At 35.2% G+C, this 19,744-nt stretch overlaps 1 protein-coding gene across 1 annotated transcript; it reads right to left on the minus strand.

The window, feature by feature from the left end:
- Window positions 1-688: 688 nt before the first annotated feature.
- LOC147544360 (uncharacterized) lies at window positions 689-9,277 on the minus strand. Its single transcript, XM_086632661.1, has 9 exons — window positions 8,928-9,277; window positions 6,990-7,475; window positions 5,883-6,368; window positions 4,798-5,283; window positions 4,048-4,533; window positions 3,314-3,799; window positions 2,335-2,820; window positions 1,732-2,208; window positions 689-1,303 (listed from the first exon to the last, which is right to left on the minus strand). The coding sequence occupies exons 1-9, from the start codon at window positions 9,118-9,120 to the stop codon at window positions 909-911; spliced, it is 3,981 nt and encodes a 1,326-aa protein (XP_086488787.1). The 5' UTR covers window positions 9,121-9,277; the 3' UTR covers window positions 689-908.
- Window positions 9,278-19,744: the final 10,467 nt, after the last annotated feature.

Consider the following 19,744-nt stretch of genomic DNA (forward strand, 5'->3'; position numbering starts at 1 on the left):
TCTTTTCCTTCAGAACCGTTGAAAACTTTTTCCATTTTCGTTACCATGGCTGCTTCTGCTTGGGCTTGAGGCCACCAAGAGGGTCCCAGTAACATTATGGAAGGGGAACTCTAATCTCTTTGTAAGGATTTGCTACCCCTAAAGATTTTGATCTTCTCCGTCCTTCTCCCCGAGATCGAATCTTTCTGACTTCTGACCGTTAGATTGGTATTTACCAGGTCTTTCTGAAGGCAGGACTATTTTTTCCTTTCCTATTTTCTCAATTCTGTCGAGTCGTGAATCACTTATCACTTCGGGTTGTTTCCTTGTCAACTAAACCTTAACGTTACTATTTCGATTATTATGTCTCTCTTCTTGCTTTGTATGAAGTTTGAAATCGAACCCAGCCTCTTCGTGTTTGATCGATTTTATCAATTGAAAATGGACATCACTAATTCCTCCAGGTATTACTTCATCGCCACATGGCAACCTTTCGTCAGTACCTCTACTGTCTCGAAAGATTTCAAACGGAAATATTTCATTATTTGTTACAAAAATCCCAAGAAAGATTTTGGGTTAGTTTCCTGTTACTCAGCATTTGAGGCGGATTCCGTTCCGAAACTCTCCGGTAATTCGGACGGTGAGAAGCGTCTGATTGCTGCTGTAATGGAATGAGAAGAGTACATTCAATAACATGTTGAGTAAAGAGTTGAGATAGCAATTCCATATTCCATTTATACTGACATTCGAAAAAAATAACATCAACGTCACGCCAGATACAATTCGTCTACAATAGTAGGACATCTCATAACAAAGATTATTAGTTACATTAAACAAAACTCAGATAAACAACCTAAAGTAACTGAAACTATGCTGACATTTCTATCAACTTATTCTCATATTGTTTCTTACTTCAGCTGAAACTTAATTTAGATGTTGACACCTGAAAGCAATAAAACTCCAAGTAGAACCAAGCAAAGTAAAAGCCCAACCAGAACACTATATCCAACTCTTGGCTTAACGACGTATCCTAACACGCGGATTTGCTTCTTAAGAACGTAATTTGCAACGACTTCAGCCATGCTAGCAAGTGGTTCAACTGTAATCAGAGAATCCATGGCTTTTGCATTTTCTTCTTTAACTTCGTAAATAAGTGACGATTCGATAACACATGAATTAGGCCCTTTAGGTAAGACATGAATCTTGTCCATGTAAAATGTACATCCCAAGTCCAAGTATCCTCCTTCGATCATGATTACCTCTTTCAGCTTTTTCTCGTCGTTGATTTTCACGAACTTCTCTTTGTACCTCCGTGGAACAGATCCTGGAAAAAACATTAAAAAGATCGATCATTTAGTCCCTCAATCGTTAGACAATGTGATTAATTGACATGATACCTGTGTTAAAACACGACCCAAGCTTATTAGTCTAGCTCTACATGGAACAGTGCTTCTCCGTGCATGGGTCTCCCCTAAATCACCCCAGGTTTCCCCACCTAACCGATCTAAGTGCCAAACCCACCTAAAAGGCCTACCCGATATGTAAGTTAAGGTCTTATGTTATAACCAGGTCTGGGTGGTCTCTTAAGCAAAGCGAGACTAAGTGCCTTACACTTGAAATGTCCGTTTTACAACACGTATGGAAGTAATTTTGACGACTCATTGTAATGCATACATATTCTCAGAGCAATATCAAACTAACCCTAACATTGATGGTATACAAGAAGTTAGTAGAATAGCTGTAAATGTTTACCTTTAGGGAAAACAATTTCGAGAACAGTACCAACGCCACCATTTCCTTGAACAACTTCTAACTTTTCAAAAACGCCAGGAAGCAAAACATCTCTGAGAAGCCTTGGAATATCAGGTGAGCTATAGACACTCCAAATAGCATCGGCTGAGGCTGCCACCTCCAACTCATGTGTTAGTTCTTTCCTTGTTATCATTAGTTTCTTTTTATTCAGAACATAATTTGAAACAACTTCAGCCATGCTAGCGAGTGGCTCGACAGTGATAAGAGAGGACATGGCATCAGCATATTCATCTTTCACTTCATAAATAAGTGTTGATTTGATAACACATGAATTAAGACCTTTTGGCACTACATGAATCCTGTCCATATAAAACGTACAACCCATGTCCAAGTATCCTCCGATCATGATCACTTCTTTTAGTCGCAGCTTCTGATCGACTTTCACAAATTTCTCCTTGTACCTCCGTGGAATTGCCCCTAAAGACCATAATAAACAATAAAATATAAGGATTGGCTATGTAGCAAAAATGCCAAATACTCGTGTTGGTGGGGATGTAAATTCAGCACCCAAGCGAGAAGAATAATTGCAGTTAGAAGTAGTACCTGGAGGAAAAACAATTTGGAGAACAGTACCAACACCTCCATCGTCTTCAATGACTTCTAACTTTTCGAAAACACCAGGAAGCAAAACATCCCTGAGAAGCCTTGGAATATCTTTTGATCCATAAACTCCCCAAATAGCGTCAGCTGAGGCAGCTACCTCTAACTCATGTGTTAATTCCCTTCTCTTAACAGATCCTAAGACTCGCATTTGATTCTTGAGAACGTAATTTGAGATGACCTGTGCCATGCTAGCGAGTGGGTCGATGGTGATTGTAGAAGCCATGGCATCTGCTGATTCTGCTTCAACTTCATAAATGAGTGTCGATTTGATAACACATGAATTAGGACCTTTGGATACTACATGAATCCTGTCCATATAAAGTGTACACCCCATGTCTAGATACCCTCCAATCATGATCACCTCTTTCAGTCGCTTCTCGTGATTTATCGTCACAAACTTCTCCTTGTACCTACGCGGAATTGCACCTAAAAATAGCAAAAAGGAGAAAATACAATAAGTTTAAACTCCACAAGATAGAAACAAAATAAAATATTTTCTCTAAAATAAATCGTGCTACTACCGCAAATTAAAACATAAAAGGCACATCTTTCTTTTTATCAAAATCCCTAAAACTACAGCACAATGACATTGTGGCAAGTGGAACATCCCTTCAACCTCCGGATTTACAATTCAAAAACAATGAAAATTTTGTAGAGGTATGTAATTGCTGCAGCTGGTAGTCTCCGTCCAACTACTACCATTACTACCACGAGCATTTAGGCTTGCAATTTGTTGTATCTCATGAGAATGATAAAGTGTTAAGGTTAGTTCTGCCTTACTTTATTTGAAAGTACAGCAGTTCTCATCTTCGGTCAAAGATGAGATTTTTATCCAGTATTTTGAGATAACTCCACAGAAAAGATTAACTCTAAGATAGTGTTGATGAACAAGTGATAACTTGTAGTCTTTAGTAGGTACCTGGATGGAAAACAATCTCAAGAACAGTACCAACACCTCCATTTCCTTGTATAACTTCTAACTTTTCAAAAACACCCGGAAGCAAAACATCCCTCAGAAGCCTCGGAATATCAGGTGAGCTATACACACCCCAAATAGCATCAGCTGGTGCAGCAACTTCCAACTCATGCGTAAGTTCCTTCCTCTTCACGGATCCTAACACCCGGACTTGTTGATGAAGAACGTAATTTGCAACAACTTCTGCCATGCTAGCTAGTGGTTCTACGGTGATTAGAGAAGCCATGGCATCGGCATATTCCTCTTTCACTTCGTAGATAAGAGTCGATTTGATAATACATGAATTAGGACCTTTCGCTACGACATGAATCCTGTCCATGTAAAATGTACATCCCATGTCTAAGAATCCTCCGATCATGATCACCTCTTTCAGTCGTTTCTCATGATCGACCTTCACAAACTTCTCTCTGTATTTTCGCGGAACAGCTCCTAAAAGTAGTATTTAGAAAAAGATGAAAATAGTTTAATCCCTTTTGATATATAAATATGATTCTCTATTACCAAAAAACGCATTAGATAAAATATAAATACATAAAAGCTAGTAGAGGATAAATGTTTTGAAGTTTTTGAATAAAAAGGAAAAACTATCACTCAACTACGTTCACCAACATAAAATATGAGACATATTCCATTGACCAATTCCATAACTACAATAGAAAGAGATTCAGAATGATTACCTGGAGGGAAAACAATTTCAAGAACAGTACCCACGCCTCCATCACCTTCAATGACATCTAACTTCTCAAAAACCCCAGGAAGCAAAACATCTCTGAGAAGCCTTGGGATATCTTTTGAACCATAAACTCCCCAAATAGCATCAGCAGAGGCAGCTACATCCAATTCATGTTTTAGTTCCCTTCTCTTCACAGATCCTAAGACTTGGCCTTGATTCTTGAGAACGTAATTTGAAACAACTTCTGCCATGCTAGCTAGTGGTTCTATGGTGATTAGAGAAGCCATGGCATCGGCATATTCCTCTTTCACTTCATAGATAAGAGTCGATTTGATAATACATGAATTAAGACCTTTTCGAACAACATGAATCCTGTCCATATAAAATGTACATCCCATGTCTAAGTACCCTCCAATCATGATCACCTCTTTTAGTCGTTTCTCATGATCGACCTTCACAAACTTCTCTCTGTATTTTCGCGGAATAGCTCCTAAAAGTAGTATTTAGAAAAAGATGAGAATAGTTTGATCCCTTTTGCTATATAAATATGATTCTCTATTACCAAAAAAACTCATTAGATAAATATAAATACATAAAAGCTATTAGAGGATAAATGTTTTGAAGTTATTGAATAAAAAAGAAAAACTATCACTCGACTGAGTGTATATCCTGCTTTTTCAGCAACGTAAAAATATAAGACATATTCCATTGACCAATTCCATAACTACAATGGAAAGAGATTCAGAATGATTACCTGGAGGGAAAACAATTTCTAGAACAGTACCCACTCCTCCATCACCTTCAATGACATCTAACTTCTCAAAAACACCAGGAAGCAAAACATCTCTGAGAAGCCTTGGGATATCTTTTGAACCAATAACTCCCCAAATAGCATCAGCAGAGACAGCTACCTCCAATTCATGTTTTAGTTCCCTTCTCTTTATAGATCCTAAGACTTGGCCTTGATTCTTGAGAACGTAATTTGAGATCACTTGTGCCATGCTAGCGAGTGGGTCGACTGTGATTAGAGAAGCCATGGCATCCGCATATTCTGCTTTCACTTCATAAATAAGTGTCGATTTTATAACACATGAGTTTGGACCTTTCTCCACAACATGAATCCTGTCCATATAAAGAGTGCAACCCATGTCTAGGTACCCTCCAATCATGATCACCTCTTTGAGTCGTTTCTCTTGGTTTATTGTCACAAACTTCTCCTTGTACCTACGCGGAATCGCCCCTAGAAGCAGCCAAACAAAGTACAATAAATTAATCTCAGCAAATATAAACGTCGAAGATTTTCTTGTCATCAGTATCGATAACCAGTTACCACCCCGTTTTTCCATTTTACTAAAACTAGCTTCCCCTTGCACATTACTAAGTCTGAAATGTTAATACAAAACCTATTTTGATCATTAAAGTTCCAAGACAATAATCTAAATCAGTCTACATAGTATCTAAGATAAAATCACGCTCTTCAGCAAATTTAAAAATAAAATACACTCATTTTTCATGGGAATCGGAAAGTAATAGTGGATTCTGAAAATAAATTACTTTCTTATCGAGCATTTTTAATAACTTCAAATCAACCACATTTACATAAATAGCAATAGAGTTGCTACTTGCTATCAAGAAGGCAGCCCTTGGGGCTTATCACCTAGTTAATTTAGAGATGATTGCAGTACACAATTTGAGGATAATACTAGTAATTAAGTTGTATTTTAGACGTAAAGGTGAATTCCCCTTAACCGTGCTACCTATTACCAAAACAAAATTTTACTCTAAAATGGCGGTTACTATGTAAGGATAAAATTAGTAAGTTGTAACTCCGTAAGGTACCTGGATGGAAAACAATTTCGAGAACAGTACCAACACCTCCATTTCCGTGTATCACGTCTAACTTTTCAAAAACACCAGGAAGCAAAACATCCCTCAGAAGCCTCGGAATATCAGGTGAGCTATACACACCCCAAACAGCGTCAGCTGGTGCAGCAACTTCCAGCTCATGTGTAAGTTCCTTCCTCTTCACGGATCCTAACACCCGGACTTGTTGATGAAGAACGTAATTTGCAACAACTTCTGCCATGCTAGCAAGTGGTTCTACGGTGATTAGAGAAGCCATGGCATCGGCATATTCCTCTTTCACTTCGTAGATAAGAGTCGATTTGATAATACATGAATTTAGACCTTTTGGAACGACATGAATCCTGTCCATATAAAATGTACATCCCATGTCTAAGTACCCTCCGATCATGATCACCTCTTTCAGTCGTTGCTCATGATCGACCTTTACAAACTTTTCCTTATAAGTTCGTGGAATCGCCCCTACAATTAGCAAAGAAAAGGTAAGTATTAGTCTATTCCCCTTCTGATATATATGACGGGTAGGAGAGGTTTCCACAATCATTTCCCCCGTTCCAAGGAAAATAACTAACCTATTACACGCAATTTATTAATGAAATATTACATCATACTTTTTCACCAAATTGATAACGTAATACGTATTTTGTTAATTAACATTCAACAAGACATGTAGGGTAAATGATCTAACTTTCTAGCCAGCAACTCATAGGTGAAAAAAATGTTAACCTGCGAGTTGCTACCTTGCCAAGTCACTATCTGTCTGCCAAAAACCTTCTCACAGAACTTCACCTACTTGGTTGAATATGATAACATTCATCTAAAAGGTGATTCATACTTCCTTTGTGTTAAGTCAAGGCTATAAAAGTGAAGTGAACTTCCATCAACTGATTTGTTTGACAACCCACTATAGAAGTCTGATTAAAAGAAGTTCTCTTTACAGACTAAGCAAATGTTAAATATTCAATCACAACATCGTCATCTGAAGATATAGTATGTACATATGGTGCAAAATGCATGTGTCGCCAGCTAGTTAACAATGTTCAATGTGAACTAAGTAGAACGGTTATAATTGCAAAGTAATACCTGGAGGAAAAGCGATTTCGAGAACAGTACCAACACCTCCATCACCTTCGATGACATCTAATTTCTCAAAAACACCAGGAAGCAACACATCCCTCAGAAGCCTTGGAATATCTTTTGAACCATAAACACCCCAAACAGCATCGGCAGAGGCAGCTACTTCCAAATCATGTGTAAGTTCCCTCCTCTGTACAGATCTTAAGACTCCAACTTGGTTCTTGAGAACGTAACTTGAGACGACTTGTGCCATGCTAGCGAGTGGTTCTACGGTAATTATAGAAGCCATGGCATCGGCATATTCCTCTTTCACTTCATAGATAAGAGTCGATTTGATAATACATAAATTAGGACCTTTCGCTACGACATGAATCCTATCCATGTAAAATGTACATCCCATGTCCAAGTACCCTCCGATCATTATCACCTCTTTCAATCGATTCTCATGATCGACCTTCACAAACTTCTCCATATACTTTTGTGGTACCGCCCCTAAATAAAATAGTAAAAATTACAACTATAAGGATAATCTCAACCAAAACAAGAAAACTAGGAAATTCTTGACTGCTATTTCATTCGAATTCGCACCCTTTCTTTCTAGCATTCAAGAACTAGCCCTCCTATTGAACAAAAACTAATCACTCCAAAAAATGTAATCATAATCATTCAATGCTAAACAACTATATAATGATACTTTAATAACAATGAACCTTACAATCAAACAAAACAAATTGAAATACCGCAACGGAATTTGCTAAAAAACCTAGCTCAACTGTAAATACAATACAGTAACACTTATTACACCAGTAAATGGGGAAACAAATTCTAGCTTGTTTACTTTGGCGTATTGAAGTCCCCTTTTTACATTAAATGGACACTCCTAATTGATAATTGATTCAAAACCAAAGTTAGGGAACTTAAGGAAAAAAATTTAAGTCTCACCAACTTTTGAGAATGAAAATATCTATCATCCTTGTGGGCAACAACCTCAAATTTCTTGTTTGTGCTTCCATAATCAATGATTAGAAACCTCATTTCTGTCTCTAAGATTACCATCAAAACTCGACTAGTAATATCAATGGGAATTGAAGTTTGGTCCCTAGAAACCCAAAATCCTACCCTTTAGGAAGAGAGAAAGACAGACAAGTGTTTGTTGATTTTACTGAGATATAAAATGGGAGATTTTGCTCGGACATGTAGAATTTTCATATTTGCTTGAAAGGTCCGGGTTACAGCACCGGTCCGAAAGGCTGTTAGCACCGGGAGGAGGAGATTGACTAAGGTCAATGTCTTTTGACCCCGGACACCTCGGCATCCAGGTATAAAGGACACAGATCTATCCGTCCGAAACCCAAAGCAAAACCTCGGACTCGAACTCGACTAGTCCGAGAGGTCTCGGACGGGCCCAGTTCGAAACCAGTCTGAAGGTATCTGCAATAGTGGTTTTGGATCAGTCATATGTTCCATGTCCTATGAGATTAAACTAATATATTCTAAACTAGACTTTGTTTAATGATTTGAACATTTAAGATTATAAAAAGGTAAGATTCCTACTGGACCATATATTTTTTTGTTATTCTTTATTTCTCATTAATACCTACCTAGTATTTCATTAGTTGTCAACCATAAGTTCCAGATACCTTCTTTACAAGATCTTGAAATTTAAACCAAAACTCAAATATAAAAATTGAAATGATGATTAGTAACAAAATAAACCCATGATTAGAGTGAGGTAATTTAGAAATAAATCCATGATTAGAGTGAGGTAATTTAGAACTAAATCCATGATTAGAGTGAGGTAATTTAGAAATAAATCCATGATTAGAGTGAGGTAATTTAGAAATAAATCCATAATTAGAGTGAGGTAATTTAGAAATAAATCCATGATTAGAGTGAGGTATTTTAGAAATTGATATCCTATTGAAAAAGCTCCTACAAAAGTACCTGGATGGAAAGCAATTTCAAGAACAGTACCAACACCTCCATCTCCTTCAATAATGTCTAGTTTTTCAAAAACACCAGGTAGCAAAACATCTCTAAGAAGCCTTGGAATATCTTTTGAACCATAAACTCCCCAAATAGCATCAGCAGAGGCAGCTACCTCCAACTGGTGAGTTAATTCTCTCCTCTTCACCATTATTTTTTCTCTCTCTAGATTTATTTCTCTTCCAAATAACTCTATGGATTTTGATGAATTAGTATTAGGCTACAAGCTCAGTATTACTAGTTTGTATTATGCCTATAAAAAGGAAAAGATAGAGAAATATGTTGTTTCTGTCTCTCTCCTACCAACCTCTATTATGCAATGTCCCTTATATATACCTCCATTTTGTGAGATAAGTTTTCTATGTACCTAAGCTAGAAAAGGATTTGTCCAGCTGCAAATGGGGTTGGATTAATGGCTTAAGTTTGACTTATGTATCACCCATCACATGTTCCCACCACAGGTTGGAAGATTCTCTTAACCTAATTTATTTTAAGGGTTATTTTTCGATGGCCCCTAAAGTATAACTATAGCTTCTCCATAGCCCCCTAAGTTATGGGAAATACTGGTATAGCCCTGTTTATCAATTTTCAAAGTTAAATGTTATCTTTCTTGGACTACCCTTCTTTGTTCTTTTCTTCTTTAATTTTATTTATTACCATGTGTTTATCCTTTCTTTACTTTTCATCTTGGTTTCTCTCCTTTTTATTATCTCTTTCTGAAAAACCGTAATTAATGAAGGTCCTCAACAAATATATAATTAAATCTATAATTCAAAAACTCTCTCTCTCTTTCTTCATCTTTTCCTTACTCTCTCTTTTCTTTGTATTTCTATAAAAAAAAGTGAGTCGTTGAAAAGTTCCAGATTTGTTAATGAAGAACGAAAACAGACCAAATTAAATCTGTTCTTCAAATTCGCTGAGGAAAATTCTCATTTGTTGGAAATATAGTGGACTGGAGAAGAAGGAGATGATTAAAATTCTTTACTATTTTAAACTTTCGTCGCTTCTAGCGTGAAACGATCAGAAACTTGGATATTTATACATGCTCAAAATAATTGTAACTAAATGCTAAAGCATTTGATTTTTCAAATGCCTTAATTACTACTACAACAATAATAGACTTAATATTCTAATTTAGATCATAATAAAAATATAAAACTTCTTTGTTTTATCTTCCAACCATTTTCTTCAACCAATCGTAATTGTTACAAATTTAATTTGACTAGGGTATATCCCGTGCCGTAGGGCAGAGACACTTGTATCAATTAAATGTTACGAAATTTATTGTTATATTTTATTATGATCATTTTCTTCAACCAATCGTAATTGTTACAAATTTAATTTGACTAGGGTATATCCCGTGCCGTAGGACAGAGACACTTGTATCAATCAAATGTTACGAAATTTATTGTTATATTTTATTGAGAGTGAGAGATTTTTATTAGTTATTATTTTTTTGTATTACTTTTTTGTTTCTTTTCTCTTAAATTAGTTATTATTCTATTGAGAGAGAGAGAGAGAGATTTTAATTTCTTTTTTTAACCCTTAAAATTTATTTTGTTTCTTTTTTCTTAAATTAGTTATTTTATTTCTAAGAAGGAAAGGATTATTGTGTTTTAAATAGGTAACTTTATTTCTAAGAAGGATTATATTTTCAATTTTGAGAAGGGCTTCTAGACAATATGCTTTATTATAAAAGGATGTTTGTCCCAGTCATCGTTTTCCCTTCTGTTTTATTATATAGATTTTATTTTTAACAATGTCTCCCTGAACCAAATTTTCTTATAGCTCTTAAATTTGCAATATTTTTCTTGAATGTTTCTCCACTTAAAAGGCTTTGTGATGCCATTTGAAAATTTTGTTCGTCATGCAATACTTTATCTGAATAATTTTTGCCATTTACATACTCCCGTAAAAAATGATATTTGATAAGGACTAACTTGTTAATGATCTAGACTTTCCAAAAGACCTCGTAACCAAATAATTGTACATCCCACCAAAGCAACGGCTATATATTCAGATTTAAATGTACAAAGACAAATGACATGTTGTTTCTCTGAACACCATGAAATCGGTCCGCCACAAAAACTAAAACACATAACCTGAAGTACTTTCGCTATCATTCAAACTCCCTGCCAAGATTACCTAAAATATTTGCTTCATACACAATTTCTTTGTCAATTGTACGTTTCGCATATTGTAAACTTAACTTTGCTGTCTCCCAATAAATACAATATGGGTTTTCCATAAATCTACCTGCCAGAATTACGACAAACATGATATATGGAATTGTAGATGTCAGATACATCAAATCTCCAACCAAACTTCGAAACATGGTAGAATTAACAATCTTTTCTTCACCAACTTTACTTAACTTCAAACCTGTGATGGGAGAACTTCAAACTGGATTTGCATCTTCCATCTCGATTTTCTTTTAATATTTTTTTTGCATACTTCTCTTGTGAAATGAAAATCATTTTGAGATTGATTAATTTCTATACCAAGATAGTGATTCATTATTTTCAAATCTGTCATCTCAAACTCATTTGTTGCAAACAATATAAAGTCATCTAACATCTTTAAGTTATTCCTAGTGAAAATTTGATCATCAACATAAAGACTTAGAGCATCTCCAATACAATAATCAAATTGAAAAACTCAAAGTGCCACCTAGAATTTTTTAAGTTTTTTGTAAATAATCGTCTCCAATGCAACACTCAATTAGATCTCAAAATGATGTGGCATCATTTAATGTTGAGATATCTCAAGAAGAAACTCAATATTTGAGATTTCTTTAGGGATCTCAATTGGAAAGCAAATCTAACCATCTAAAAAATGACACCTAAGTTATTTTTAAATTTTCAGAGTATTGCATTGGAGATGTGTTTTGAATTGAGATTCTCAATATTGACATCTAGGAAAGAAAAACTCAATGGAGCTTTAACACATAGGACATTTTGAGTTTTTCTTTAGTTTTGCATTGGAGATGCTCTTACAATGATGAAATTAATAGATCTCTTCTTGACGTAGACAGTGTGCTTGTATGGACATTTTTTGTTTAAAAAAACTTATTTTTTTCAAAATAAGTATTAAATCAATGATACCAAACTCTTAGTTATTGCTTCAACTTATAGAGAGCCTTATTCAACGTGTACATTTTCTCTTATTTTCCTTTCTTTACAAAACTTAGTGGTGGCCAATAGAAACTTTTTCATTAAGCACACCATTCAATAATGCAGATTCTACATCTATTTGGAAGATGCTCCAATTATTATGAGCTGCAAGAGATATATTTAGACCAACATTGTCAAGTCTAGAAATAAGAGAAATACCTCAATATAATCTTCTACTTCTTTTTGCTTATTATAAGATTTTTCTACAAGCCTAACCTTATAGTTTTGTATATATCCATTTCGATTTGTCTTTGCTTTATCTACCCATTTGAAACGACTTGAATTATTATGTGGAGACAATTAAGTATTCTTCCAAGATTCATTTTTTTCAATTGATTTTATTTCTTCATCCATGGCATGCTTCCACTTTCTTTTTTAGATGCACCATCATAAGAAATTTGATCTTCACCTACAAAGAAAGGAAAAAAAATGTAACGTTATCTGGATCAATAGAAAAAATTGAGTCATAATTTCCCCCAAGCTTCTTTTCTTCCTTGTTAGTTTACTTTAAGGTGAATCATCATTATTTTTATCCCCAGAAGATGGGGGGTTTTACTATCATTTTATTCGTATTCAATGATAGATCAATTTGAACTCCCATTTATTGAGTTAAAAAAACAACTTTCATTAAATCGAAATCACGATTTTTCACTATTAGGTTTGATTTTGGATTGTACAATTTATAGTCTTTGCTCCATTCGCTAGAGCCTACATAGGTATATTATTTTGATTTATCATGTAACTTTTTTCTTAGTGCATCTAAAATATTTGCATAAGAAACACATCAAAAAATTCTCAATCTTATCCTTTCTCTTAATTATTCCTTTTTTTCCTTTTTTTTGTTTGTCTCTCTTCTCGGTATTCACCATCAACCTCACTTTTCCTTGAAACCAATTTATGTAGTTAAAAAAAGTGTTATTTCCCTAATGGCCCCCAACTTTGTGACCAGTTTCCTGCCTTGACCCTTAGATTAGCAAAAATTTCCGGCCGGCGATCTTCAAACCTTAAAAAAAAAAAATTTCTCTCTTCTCTCTCTCTCGAAAAAAAAAAAAAAATTTCTCTCTCTAGATCTAGTTCTTCAAGAACCAGATATGGACCTTCTTGAAGGTCTGATCTACCAGATCTAGAGAGAGAAAGAAAGGAGAGAAAAAAAAATTTGGAGAGAGAAAGGAGAGAGAAAATAATTTTTTTTTTAATGTTTGAAGGTCGCCGGTCAAAAATTTTTTCGGCCGCCGACTCCTGCCGGAGAAGGTGATGATGTGGCGTGATAGGTGACTTGGCAGAGAGAGGAAATGAGATGGAGGAGAGAGAGTAATGGAAAGTTAAAGATAACGGAAAAAGGGGGTCATATGGGTATTTTTGCTAATCTAGGGGCTAGGCAGGAAATTGGTCACAAAGTTGGGGGCCATGGAAATAACACTTAAAAAAATGTTAAAGGAAAATCCAAATTGATTTTTTTTCTTAAAATCCAGTATGGAAGAAGGAAATTTCGATTTCCTTCCTTGCTCCATCGGGATAAAGAGAACTCAAATCTAGGGTTTTCGTCGTGTTAAAACCAAATTTGGGTGATGATAACTAGGGATGTCAATGGGGCGGGTTTGGGACGGTTCATCCCCTTCGCAATTCCGTCCCGTTAGTAGACGGGTTTTACCATAACCGTCCCAATAATTTATCGGGGTGGATATTCAATTACCATAACCGTCCCAATTAAAAATTGCTAAACCATTACGGACCCGCCCCGCCCCGTTTAATATAAAACGAGTCGGGTCGGGTCGAGTTCAAAGTATTTTGTTTCACAAAAGTTATTTTAGTTTGATAGTTTGAAGTAACATAACAATTGTTAACAAAATTTTGTAAGACTTCGAGTTTATCAATCATAAACACTACACGAGGACAAATTGCATTTCCCTAATGATAACTCCACGAGGACAATATGGCATTTCCCTCTGAAGTTTTTTCTTGATACCTCCAGGTTTCAGGAGACCCATATATGGTGTTCCTTCCAAACAATCTAGTAAAGGGTTTCAAAATAAAAATTTACTTGGCTTTGTGGCAGGGCCGGCCCAAGTATATCGGAGGCCCCAAGGAAATAAAGAATTAGGGCCCCATACATTGGATATTAGAAAAAATTTAAACAATGCTAAGGGTAGGAATCGAACTCTTGACCTTTTATCCAAGATCTAAACTCTTTACCACTAAGCAACACCTTAAATTATACTTCAAATTTGTTTAAAGTATAATTAGTTTTTGGAAAGTTACAAACAAAATAGGAAACATGAGGCCCTTCATTATTTGGAGCCCAAAGCGACCGCTTTGGTGGCTTTGGTCACGGGCCACCCCTGCTTTGTGGTATCTTAAAAAACTTACATAGGATTATTTGATCTGGGTCTTAAGAAAAGAAAAAAAGAGTAAAGGTGACGGTTGTTGAAAGCGAGGTGTGTTGATATCGTGAGATTCTTTGATCTGGATTTTAAAAAAAGAAAAAGTTAGATGGGATTATTTGATCTGTCCCCCACCGTTTTGGGATTGTACTACAAGGACCCTCCAAATACCACATCGTAGTAAAGTGAATCGTGTAGATAACGTGTCACTGGATAATGTAGACCAACCGTCAGAACGGTTAGTGACATTGTCTACTTAGACACTTTTGTGCCACACAACCTCAATACAGAATAGTGTTAAACCTTTTAAGACGAGTACTACACTCGATCTGTATTTGTACAACAAAACCATTATTATACAATGGTAATTTACACTATTCAAGCAGAGTAACTCTTGTGTTCGGTTTTGATGACCGACGTCATGTGTCCGAATAATTGAAGTTTAAATATATTTTATTTATTTTGAAAGATAGCTTATATTACTAAAAGGTAAGAGTGCAATTACAATACATATTAGAAATAAGTTTTGGAATGTATTTCTAGAATATATTGCCTGATTTTTTCTAGTCCATTTAGTTAGTTTGTCAGTAGGGATATTGTGATATCTTGCTATATAGGAGAACATTTTTTTGTTGAAGAAGAAGAGTTTTGAATATGAACTTAAGAACAAGAGTTTTGACTTATTGAATGTGAGCTGCATAGTACCGATTTATCGTTTTTCTGGAATGTTACAAATGATGATTTAGACTTTAGTTATCACTTTCGATAATGATGTGCTTGTAATTATGAGCAATCGTTTGTTCATCGGACTCTTGATAAGATGGCTTTGGGTTCGCTGCAATACAATAAATGAATGGGAATGAAAATAATAAACGTGGCGAGCAGTGGAGTTTCTAAGTCTCTGTGCCAGATGAAAAATCAACCAGCTAAATTGAGAAACAAAGCTTTCAAGAGAAATGGATAAGTAGTAGGGTAGTATTTTTGAATAAAAAACGAGGAAAACGACAGCATCCCAAGTTAGCATACACCAACTCCCACGTTCAGACACCTCTCTCCCACGGAAAGCACGTGAACTGATATGTACCCGAGCAAGAGCAACCTTCACCTACAGATAAGGATATCTCATCTGATTCTATAGGCGCCCCGTTTTTTATCGTTTAGATCCGTCATCTTCTAGGCGCCCCACTTTCTCATTCATTTGGTTTGTTGGCGTTGTATGTATTCCTTGACTTCTCTTCTTCCATTTTCATTTTCATAATCTTTTTCAACATATTCATTAAATTTTTGGGAACTTTTTGTGTATTTTGAAGCATATCATTAATTGTTATTCCTTTAAAGAAAGAGATTGAAGAAAGACATGAAAATAAAATCTATTTCTTTTTAAAGATCATTTCTAAAAATACAATCTTTTTTACGATTTTATCTTTTAATCAAGTGTTTGAAAATTTTTGAAATCGTGCAAACTATTGAAATATATTTATCATGTGTTGCATTGATTTCAGGTGGTTTTAGAATGATTTGTAAGTAGTGATTCTCATATCTCAAAAAATTCATAATGTTCTCAAATTTGTCTAGTCCAAGACCACAAACAAGTTCTCATATTGGACAGTCTAAGAGGGTAAGCAAGGTTCCAAATTGTCTACTCCGAGACTTTTAGGACCATCCAGTCCATCAACTCTGGGACTGGACCAGTCTGAGAGTTTGTCTGCCCTCTCAGAATGGCCAACCCAAGAGTGGGCCGCATGGAAGGCAGGTCAATCAAAAATAATTTTTTTTGTTGAATATCGACTACAAAAGTCATTATAAAGGCATTGACACATCGATAGGATGTGATAAGCACGATAACAGTCGAATTACTACTGGTCTAAGGTCCAACGAAACTAATGGCCTAACACCCAACAAAATTAATGGCCCAAAGCGATAATACTTTATTTATACTCAAGTTTAATATTTCTGGAGTTGCACTTCTACGAGATCGAACCTGAGACCTCCGTACTGCGGAGTAGATGCACTTAGCAACTCGACTATCCGTCCTTGTTTGACTAGAGTCAAATGACTCAATTGGGGTGTCTACGCAAAAGGCCATGGGCATATGAGTATATGACCCACCCTCAATCCCTTTAGGTGTATCTTGTAGTTTGTTTTAATAGAGGACTACACATATTTTAGAATTAAAAACCGTCCCCTTCCCCCAAAACTTTGGAGAACAGTATCTCTTGGCCAGCGCTTTGGGGAAAGCAAAATAGTTTCCGGGGTGTGAAGGCTTGGTAAAAAATTGATCAATTTTGTTTGACAATTTTATTTAGGGGGAAAGCAAAATAGCTTATCCACCTCACCTCTCTCTCTTCTCCGCCAAGGTCGCCGACCGAAAATTTTTCCGGCCGGCGACTATTAAAATAAAAAATAAAAAATTTTCACACTCTCTCCCTCCTCTCTCTCTCTCTCTAAAAAACGTTTTTTTTATCTTCTCTCTCTCTCTAGAACAAATCTAGAGAGAGAGGGGATCTGTTGACCTTCAACAGATCCTCTCTCTAGCTTTGTTCTAGAGAGAGAGAGAGAAAAAAAAAACGTTTTTTAGAGAGAGAGTGAAATTTTTTTATTTTTTATTTTAATAGTCGCCGGCCGGAAAATTTTCCGGCCGGCGACCTCGGCGGAGAAGAGAGAGAGGTGAGGTGGTGAGGTGGAGAGAGAGTGAGGTGAGGTGGAGTGTTCTTTTTTATTCCCCCTTAAAATTTATTTCTCCGGAAAATTTCTAAAATTCTACATATTTCCTTTAAAATTTCACATTCCGGAAACTATTTAGCTTTCCCCAAAGCGCTGGCCTATCTCTTTCTCTCATGTAATCTATTGGGTAGGTTATTGAACGGATTGAGTTCAAGGACAAAAAAAAAAAAGGTTATAGAAGGGATTATACTTGGTTTTTATTATTTTTGTATTGTTTTAAGTTATTTTATGCATTTATTTAGTAGCTTTGACTTCTGGTGTATCATGTGTATGTTAACTTAACACATGACTGGTTATCTGTTCAGAAGACACTGGTTATCTGTTGAGAATAATCATGCCATTGGTTAAATACTCGAGTGTTTTGATGTCCTTGATCTTGATTGCTCGGTACTGCTTCTTCTTTTAGTATTTGGCTGCTAGGGTTCAGTGGAGTTGTCTCATCATAAGCTAGCGGCACCTCCAGACATACACCAACAATATTAATAGGACTGGAGCTCACAATTATGTTGGCTGAAGCAAGGATAGAGTTTTGTAATTTCTTTCCAAGTATGGAATAGTCTTTACACAAAAAAGTCCAACTAAGATGGTTGTAGAGATTGATATCATTATGGATATAGGACCTGACCGACTAGATCGGGTACCCAACCCGGGCCGACTAAATCATACACCGCCTCCACCATGCAACCGGCCAGGGGCGTGGGAGATGGGGTGCCATAGGTGCGACGGCACTAGACCCCCCTCAAACCACAAGAAAATTTGAAGAACTTGGAACCCTCTCAAAGAACTAATTTGGTACAAATATTTGAAAGACTAAACCATTGAACATTTTTAGTTGTAGCATTGTTGTTAAACACCTTTCTTTACAAACTAGAGGTTAGAAGTTCAATACTCTCCCTTTTAATTTTTTAGGCTTTTACAAATAGTCATTTACAAGTATATTCTTCTAGGCTAGTGATTTATGGAATTTTAGATTCAATAATTAATGTTTTCATTCTGTTTTTAGTTATCGACTCTTAAATGTGTTAACATATAACAATAATGTAATGCACTTTTTTTTTGAAAAAATGCCAGTGGGTTAATAAGTTGTTTCATCTCTAGTATTTTGGAGCACCAAGTACATAGCTAATTATTATGCTTATTCACATTCATCTAAAATATAAAAAAAAAATACATAAAAAGTGATGAAAAACAATTACTTAAAATTTCACCCTGATCTCGCTTTTTTTAGTTACCCCACTAGTATATTTTATCCTTCTTATGTATACAAAGAGTAGTTGATATACCACTGCGAATGAACTAATTCTTGCTATGTATACAGGGTCGGTCCTGATTATTTGGTGGCCCGAAGCGAACTCAAAAATGTGGTCCTTATACTATATACAAGTCAAAAATCATATTTATTATAGAAACATTTTAAGTATCGCAAAAAAAGTTATTATATATACAACGGACATAAGAATACGTAAACTTCAAATTTACAGAAACTTATTTCTAACATGTAAAGCTAGGCAATCCATACGTCTGGATAAAAGTCTACCATATTAGAGTTTAACTTACTTTTAGAAACTAATTTATACCCAAATTAGAAAGAAACTAAAAAAAAGTAAGTTAGATCTTATTACACGATAAATTGATTAATAATTAATTTATAAATAAAATTCATTATATATTATTTACTTAAGTATATAACTTACGAAATTAGGAGTTGACTATTAATTCCACGATCATGAATTAGGTATTTAACTTGTTGATCATGAATATAGGACAAACTCATTCATCTCGGTTTAGGAAAACTCATCCATGTACTTGGTTAGATCAATCATGATAACGAGAATGAGTTAGATTTGTGTCATAATTAAATTTGTGAAATTGATCATGGTCATGTACTCATGAAGATGAAAACATGAACAACGATTAGTTATGTTTATGCATATTCATAACTTGCGTATGGCAGGACACCATGATTGTTTGTTGCATAAATAAATGAACTTGAAATTAGGAGATAGTCTATACTTGAAATATATATGGTCGATCATCTGATCAGAATCTTAGAATTTTCTTGATTTAAGTAATTCCCAGACCGATGAACTACAATAAAGGTAGAACCGTAGTAAGTAGAATTAATTAGATGTGAATTTTTGAATCGGGAAGATAAGAAGATATCAAGACTTTTTTAGAACACCCACCAAAGAACAACTGAACAAGATGCAATCACGATTCCTAGGGTCAGGGCCGACCCTGAGTTTTTGGTCTTTCGAATCGAATTCAAAAAATGTGGCCCCTATATTATATGCAAATCAAAAATCGTATTTATTAGAAAAAAATATAAGGATCATAAATATTTTCTTTATGTATACAACAAAACAGTACTAATAATTACAATCACTTGAATGTTATTCTTTTTCGATTTTTTTTTATACAGCACTGATGATTACTGAAATCAAAATTTTTTTTCAGTAAGTTCTTTCTCAATCAACAAACCATCTAAATTATTAAA

This window comes from Eschscholzia californica, unplaced genomic scaffold (assembly GCF_041429995.1).
Source record: "Eschscholzia californica isolate CP2 unplaced genomic scaffold, dmEscCali1.0.p SCAF_4, whole genome shotgun sequence".
NCBI lineage: Eukaryota > Viridiplantae > Streptophyta > Magnoliopsida > Ranunculales > Papaveraceae > Eschscholzia > Eschscholzia californica.

What these genes read in the sequence shown, in the direction of transcription:
- LOC147544360 (XM_086632661.1), bottom strand. Translation starts at nt 9,120, where the DNA reads ATGGTGAAGAGGAGAGAATTAACTCACCAGTTGGAGGTAGCTGCCTCT. An exon ending in CCAAATTGTTTTTCCTCCAG is followed by an intron (nt 2,209 to 2,334) that starts GTACTACTTCTA and finishes TATGGTCTTTAG; the next exon opens with GGGCAATTCCACGGAGGTAC. An exon ending in CGAAATTGTTTTCCCTAAAG is followed by an intron (nt 1,304 to 1,731) that starts GTAAACATTTAC and finishes TGTTTTTTCCAG; the next exon opens with GATCTGTTCCACGGAGGTAC.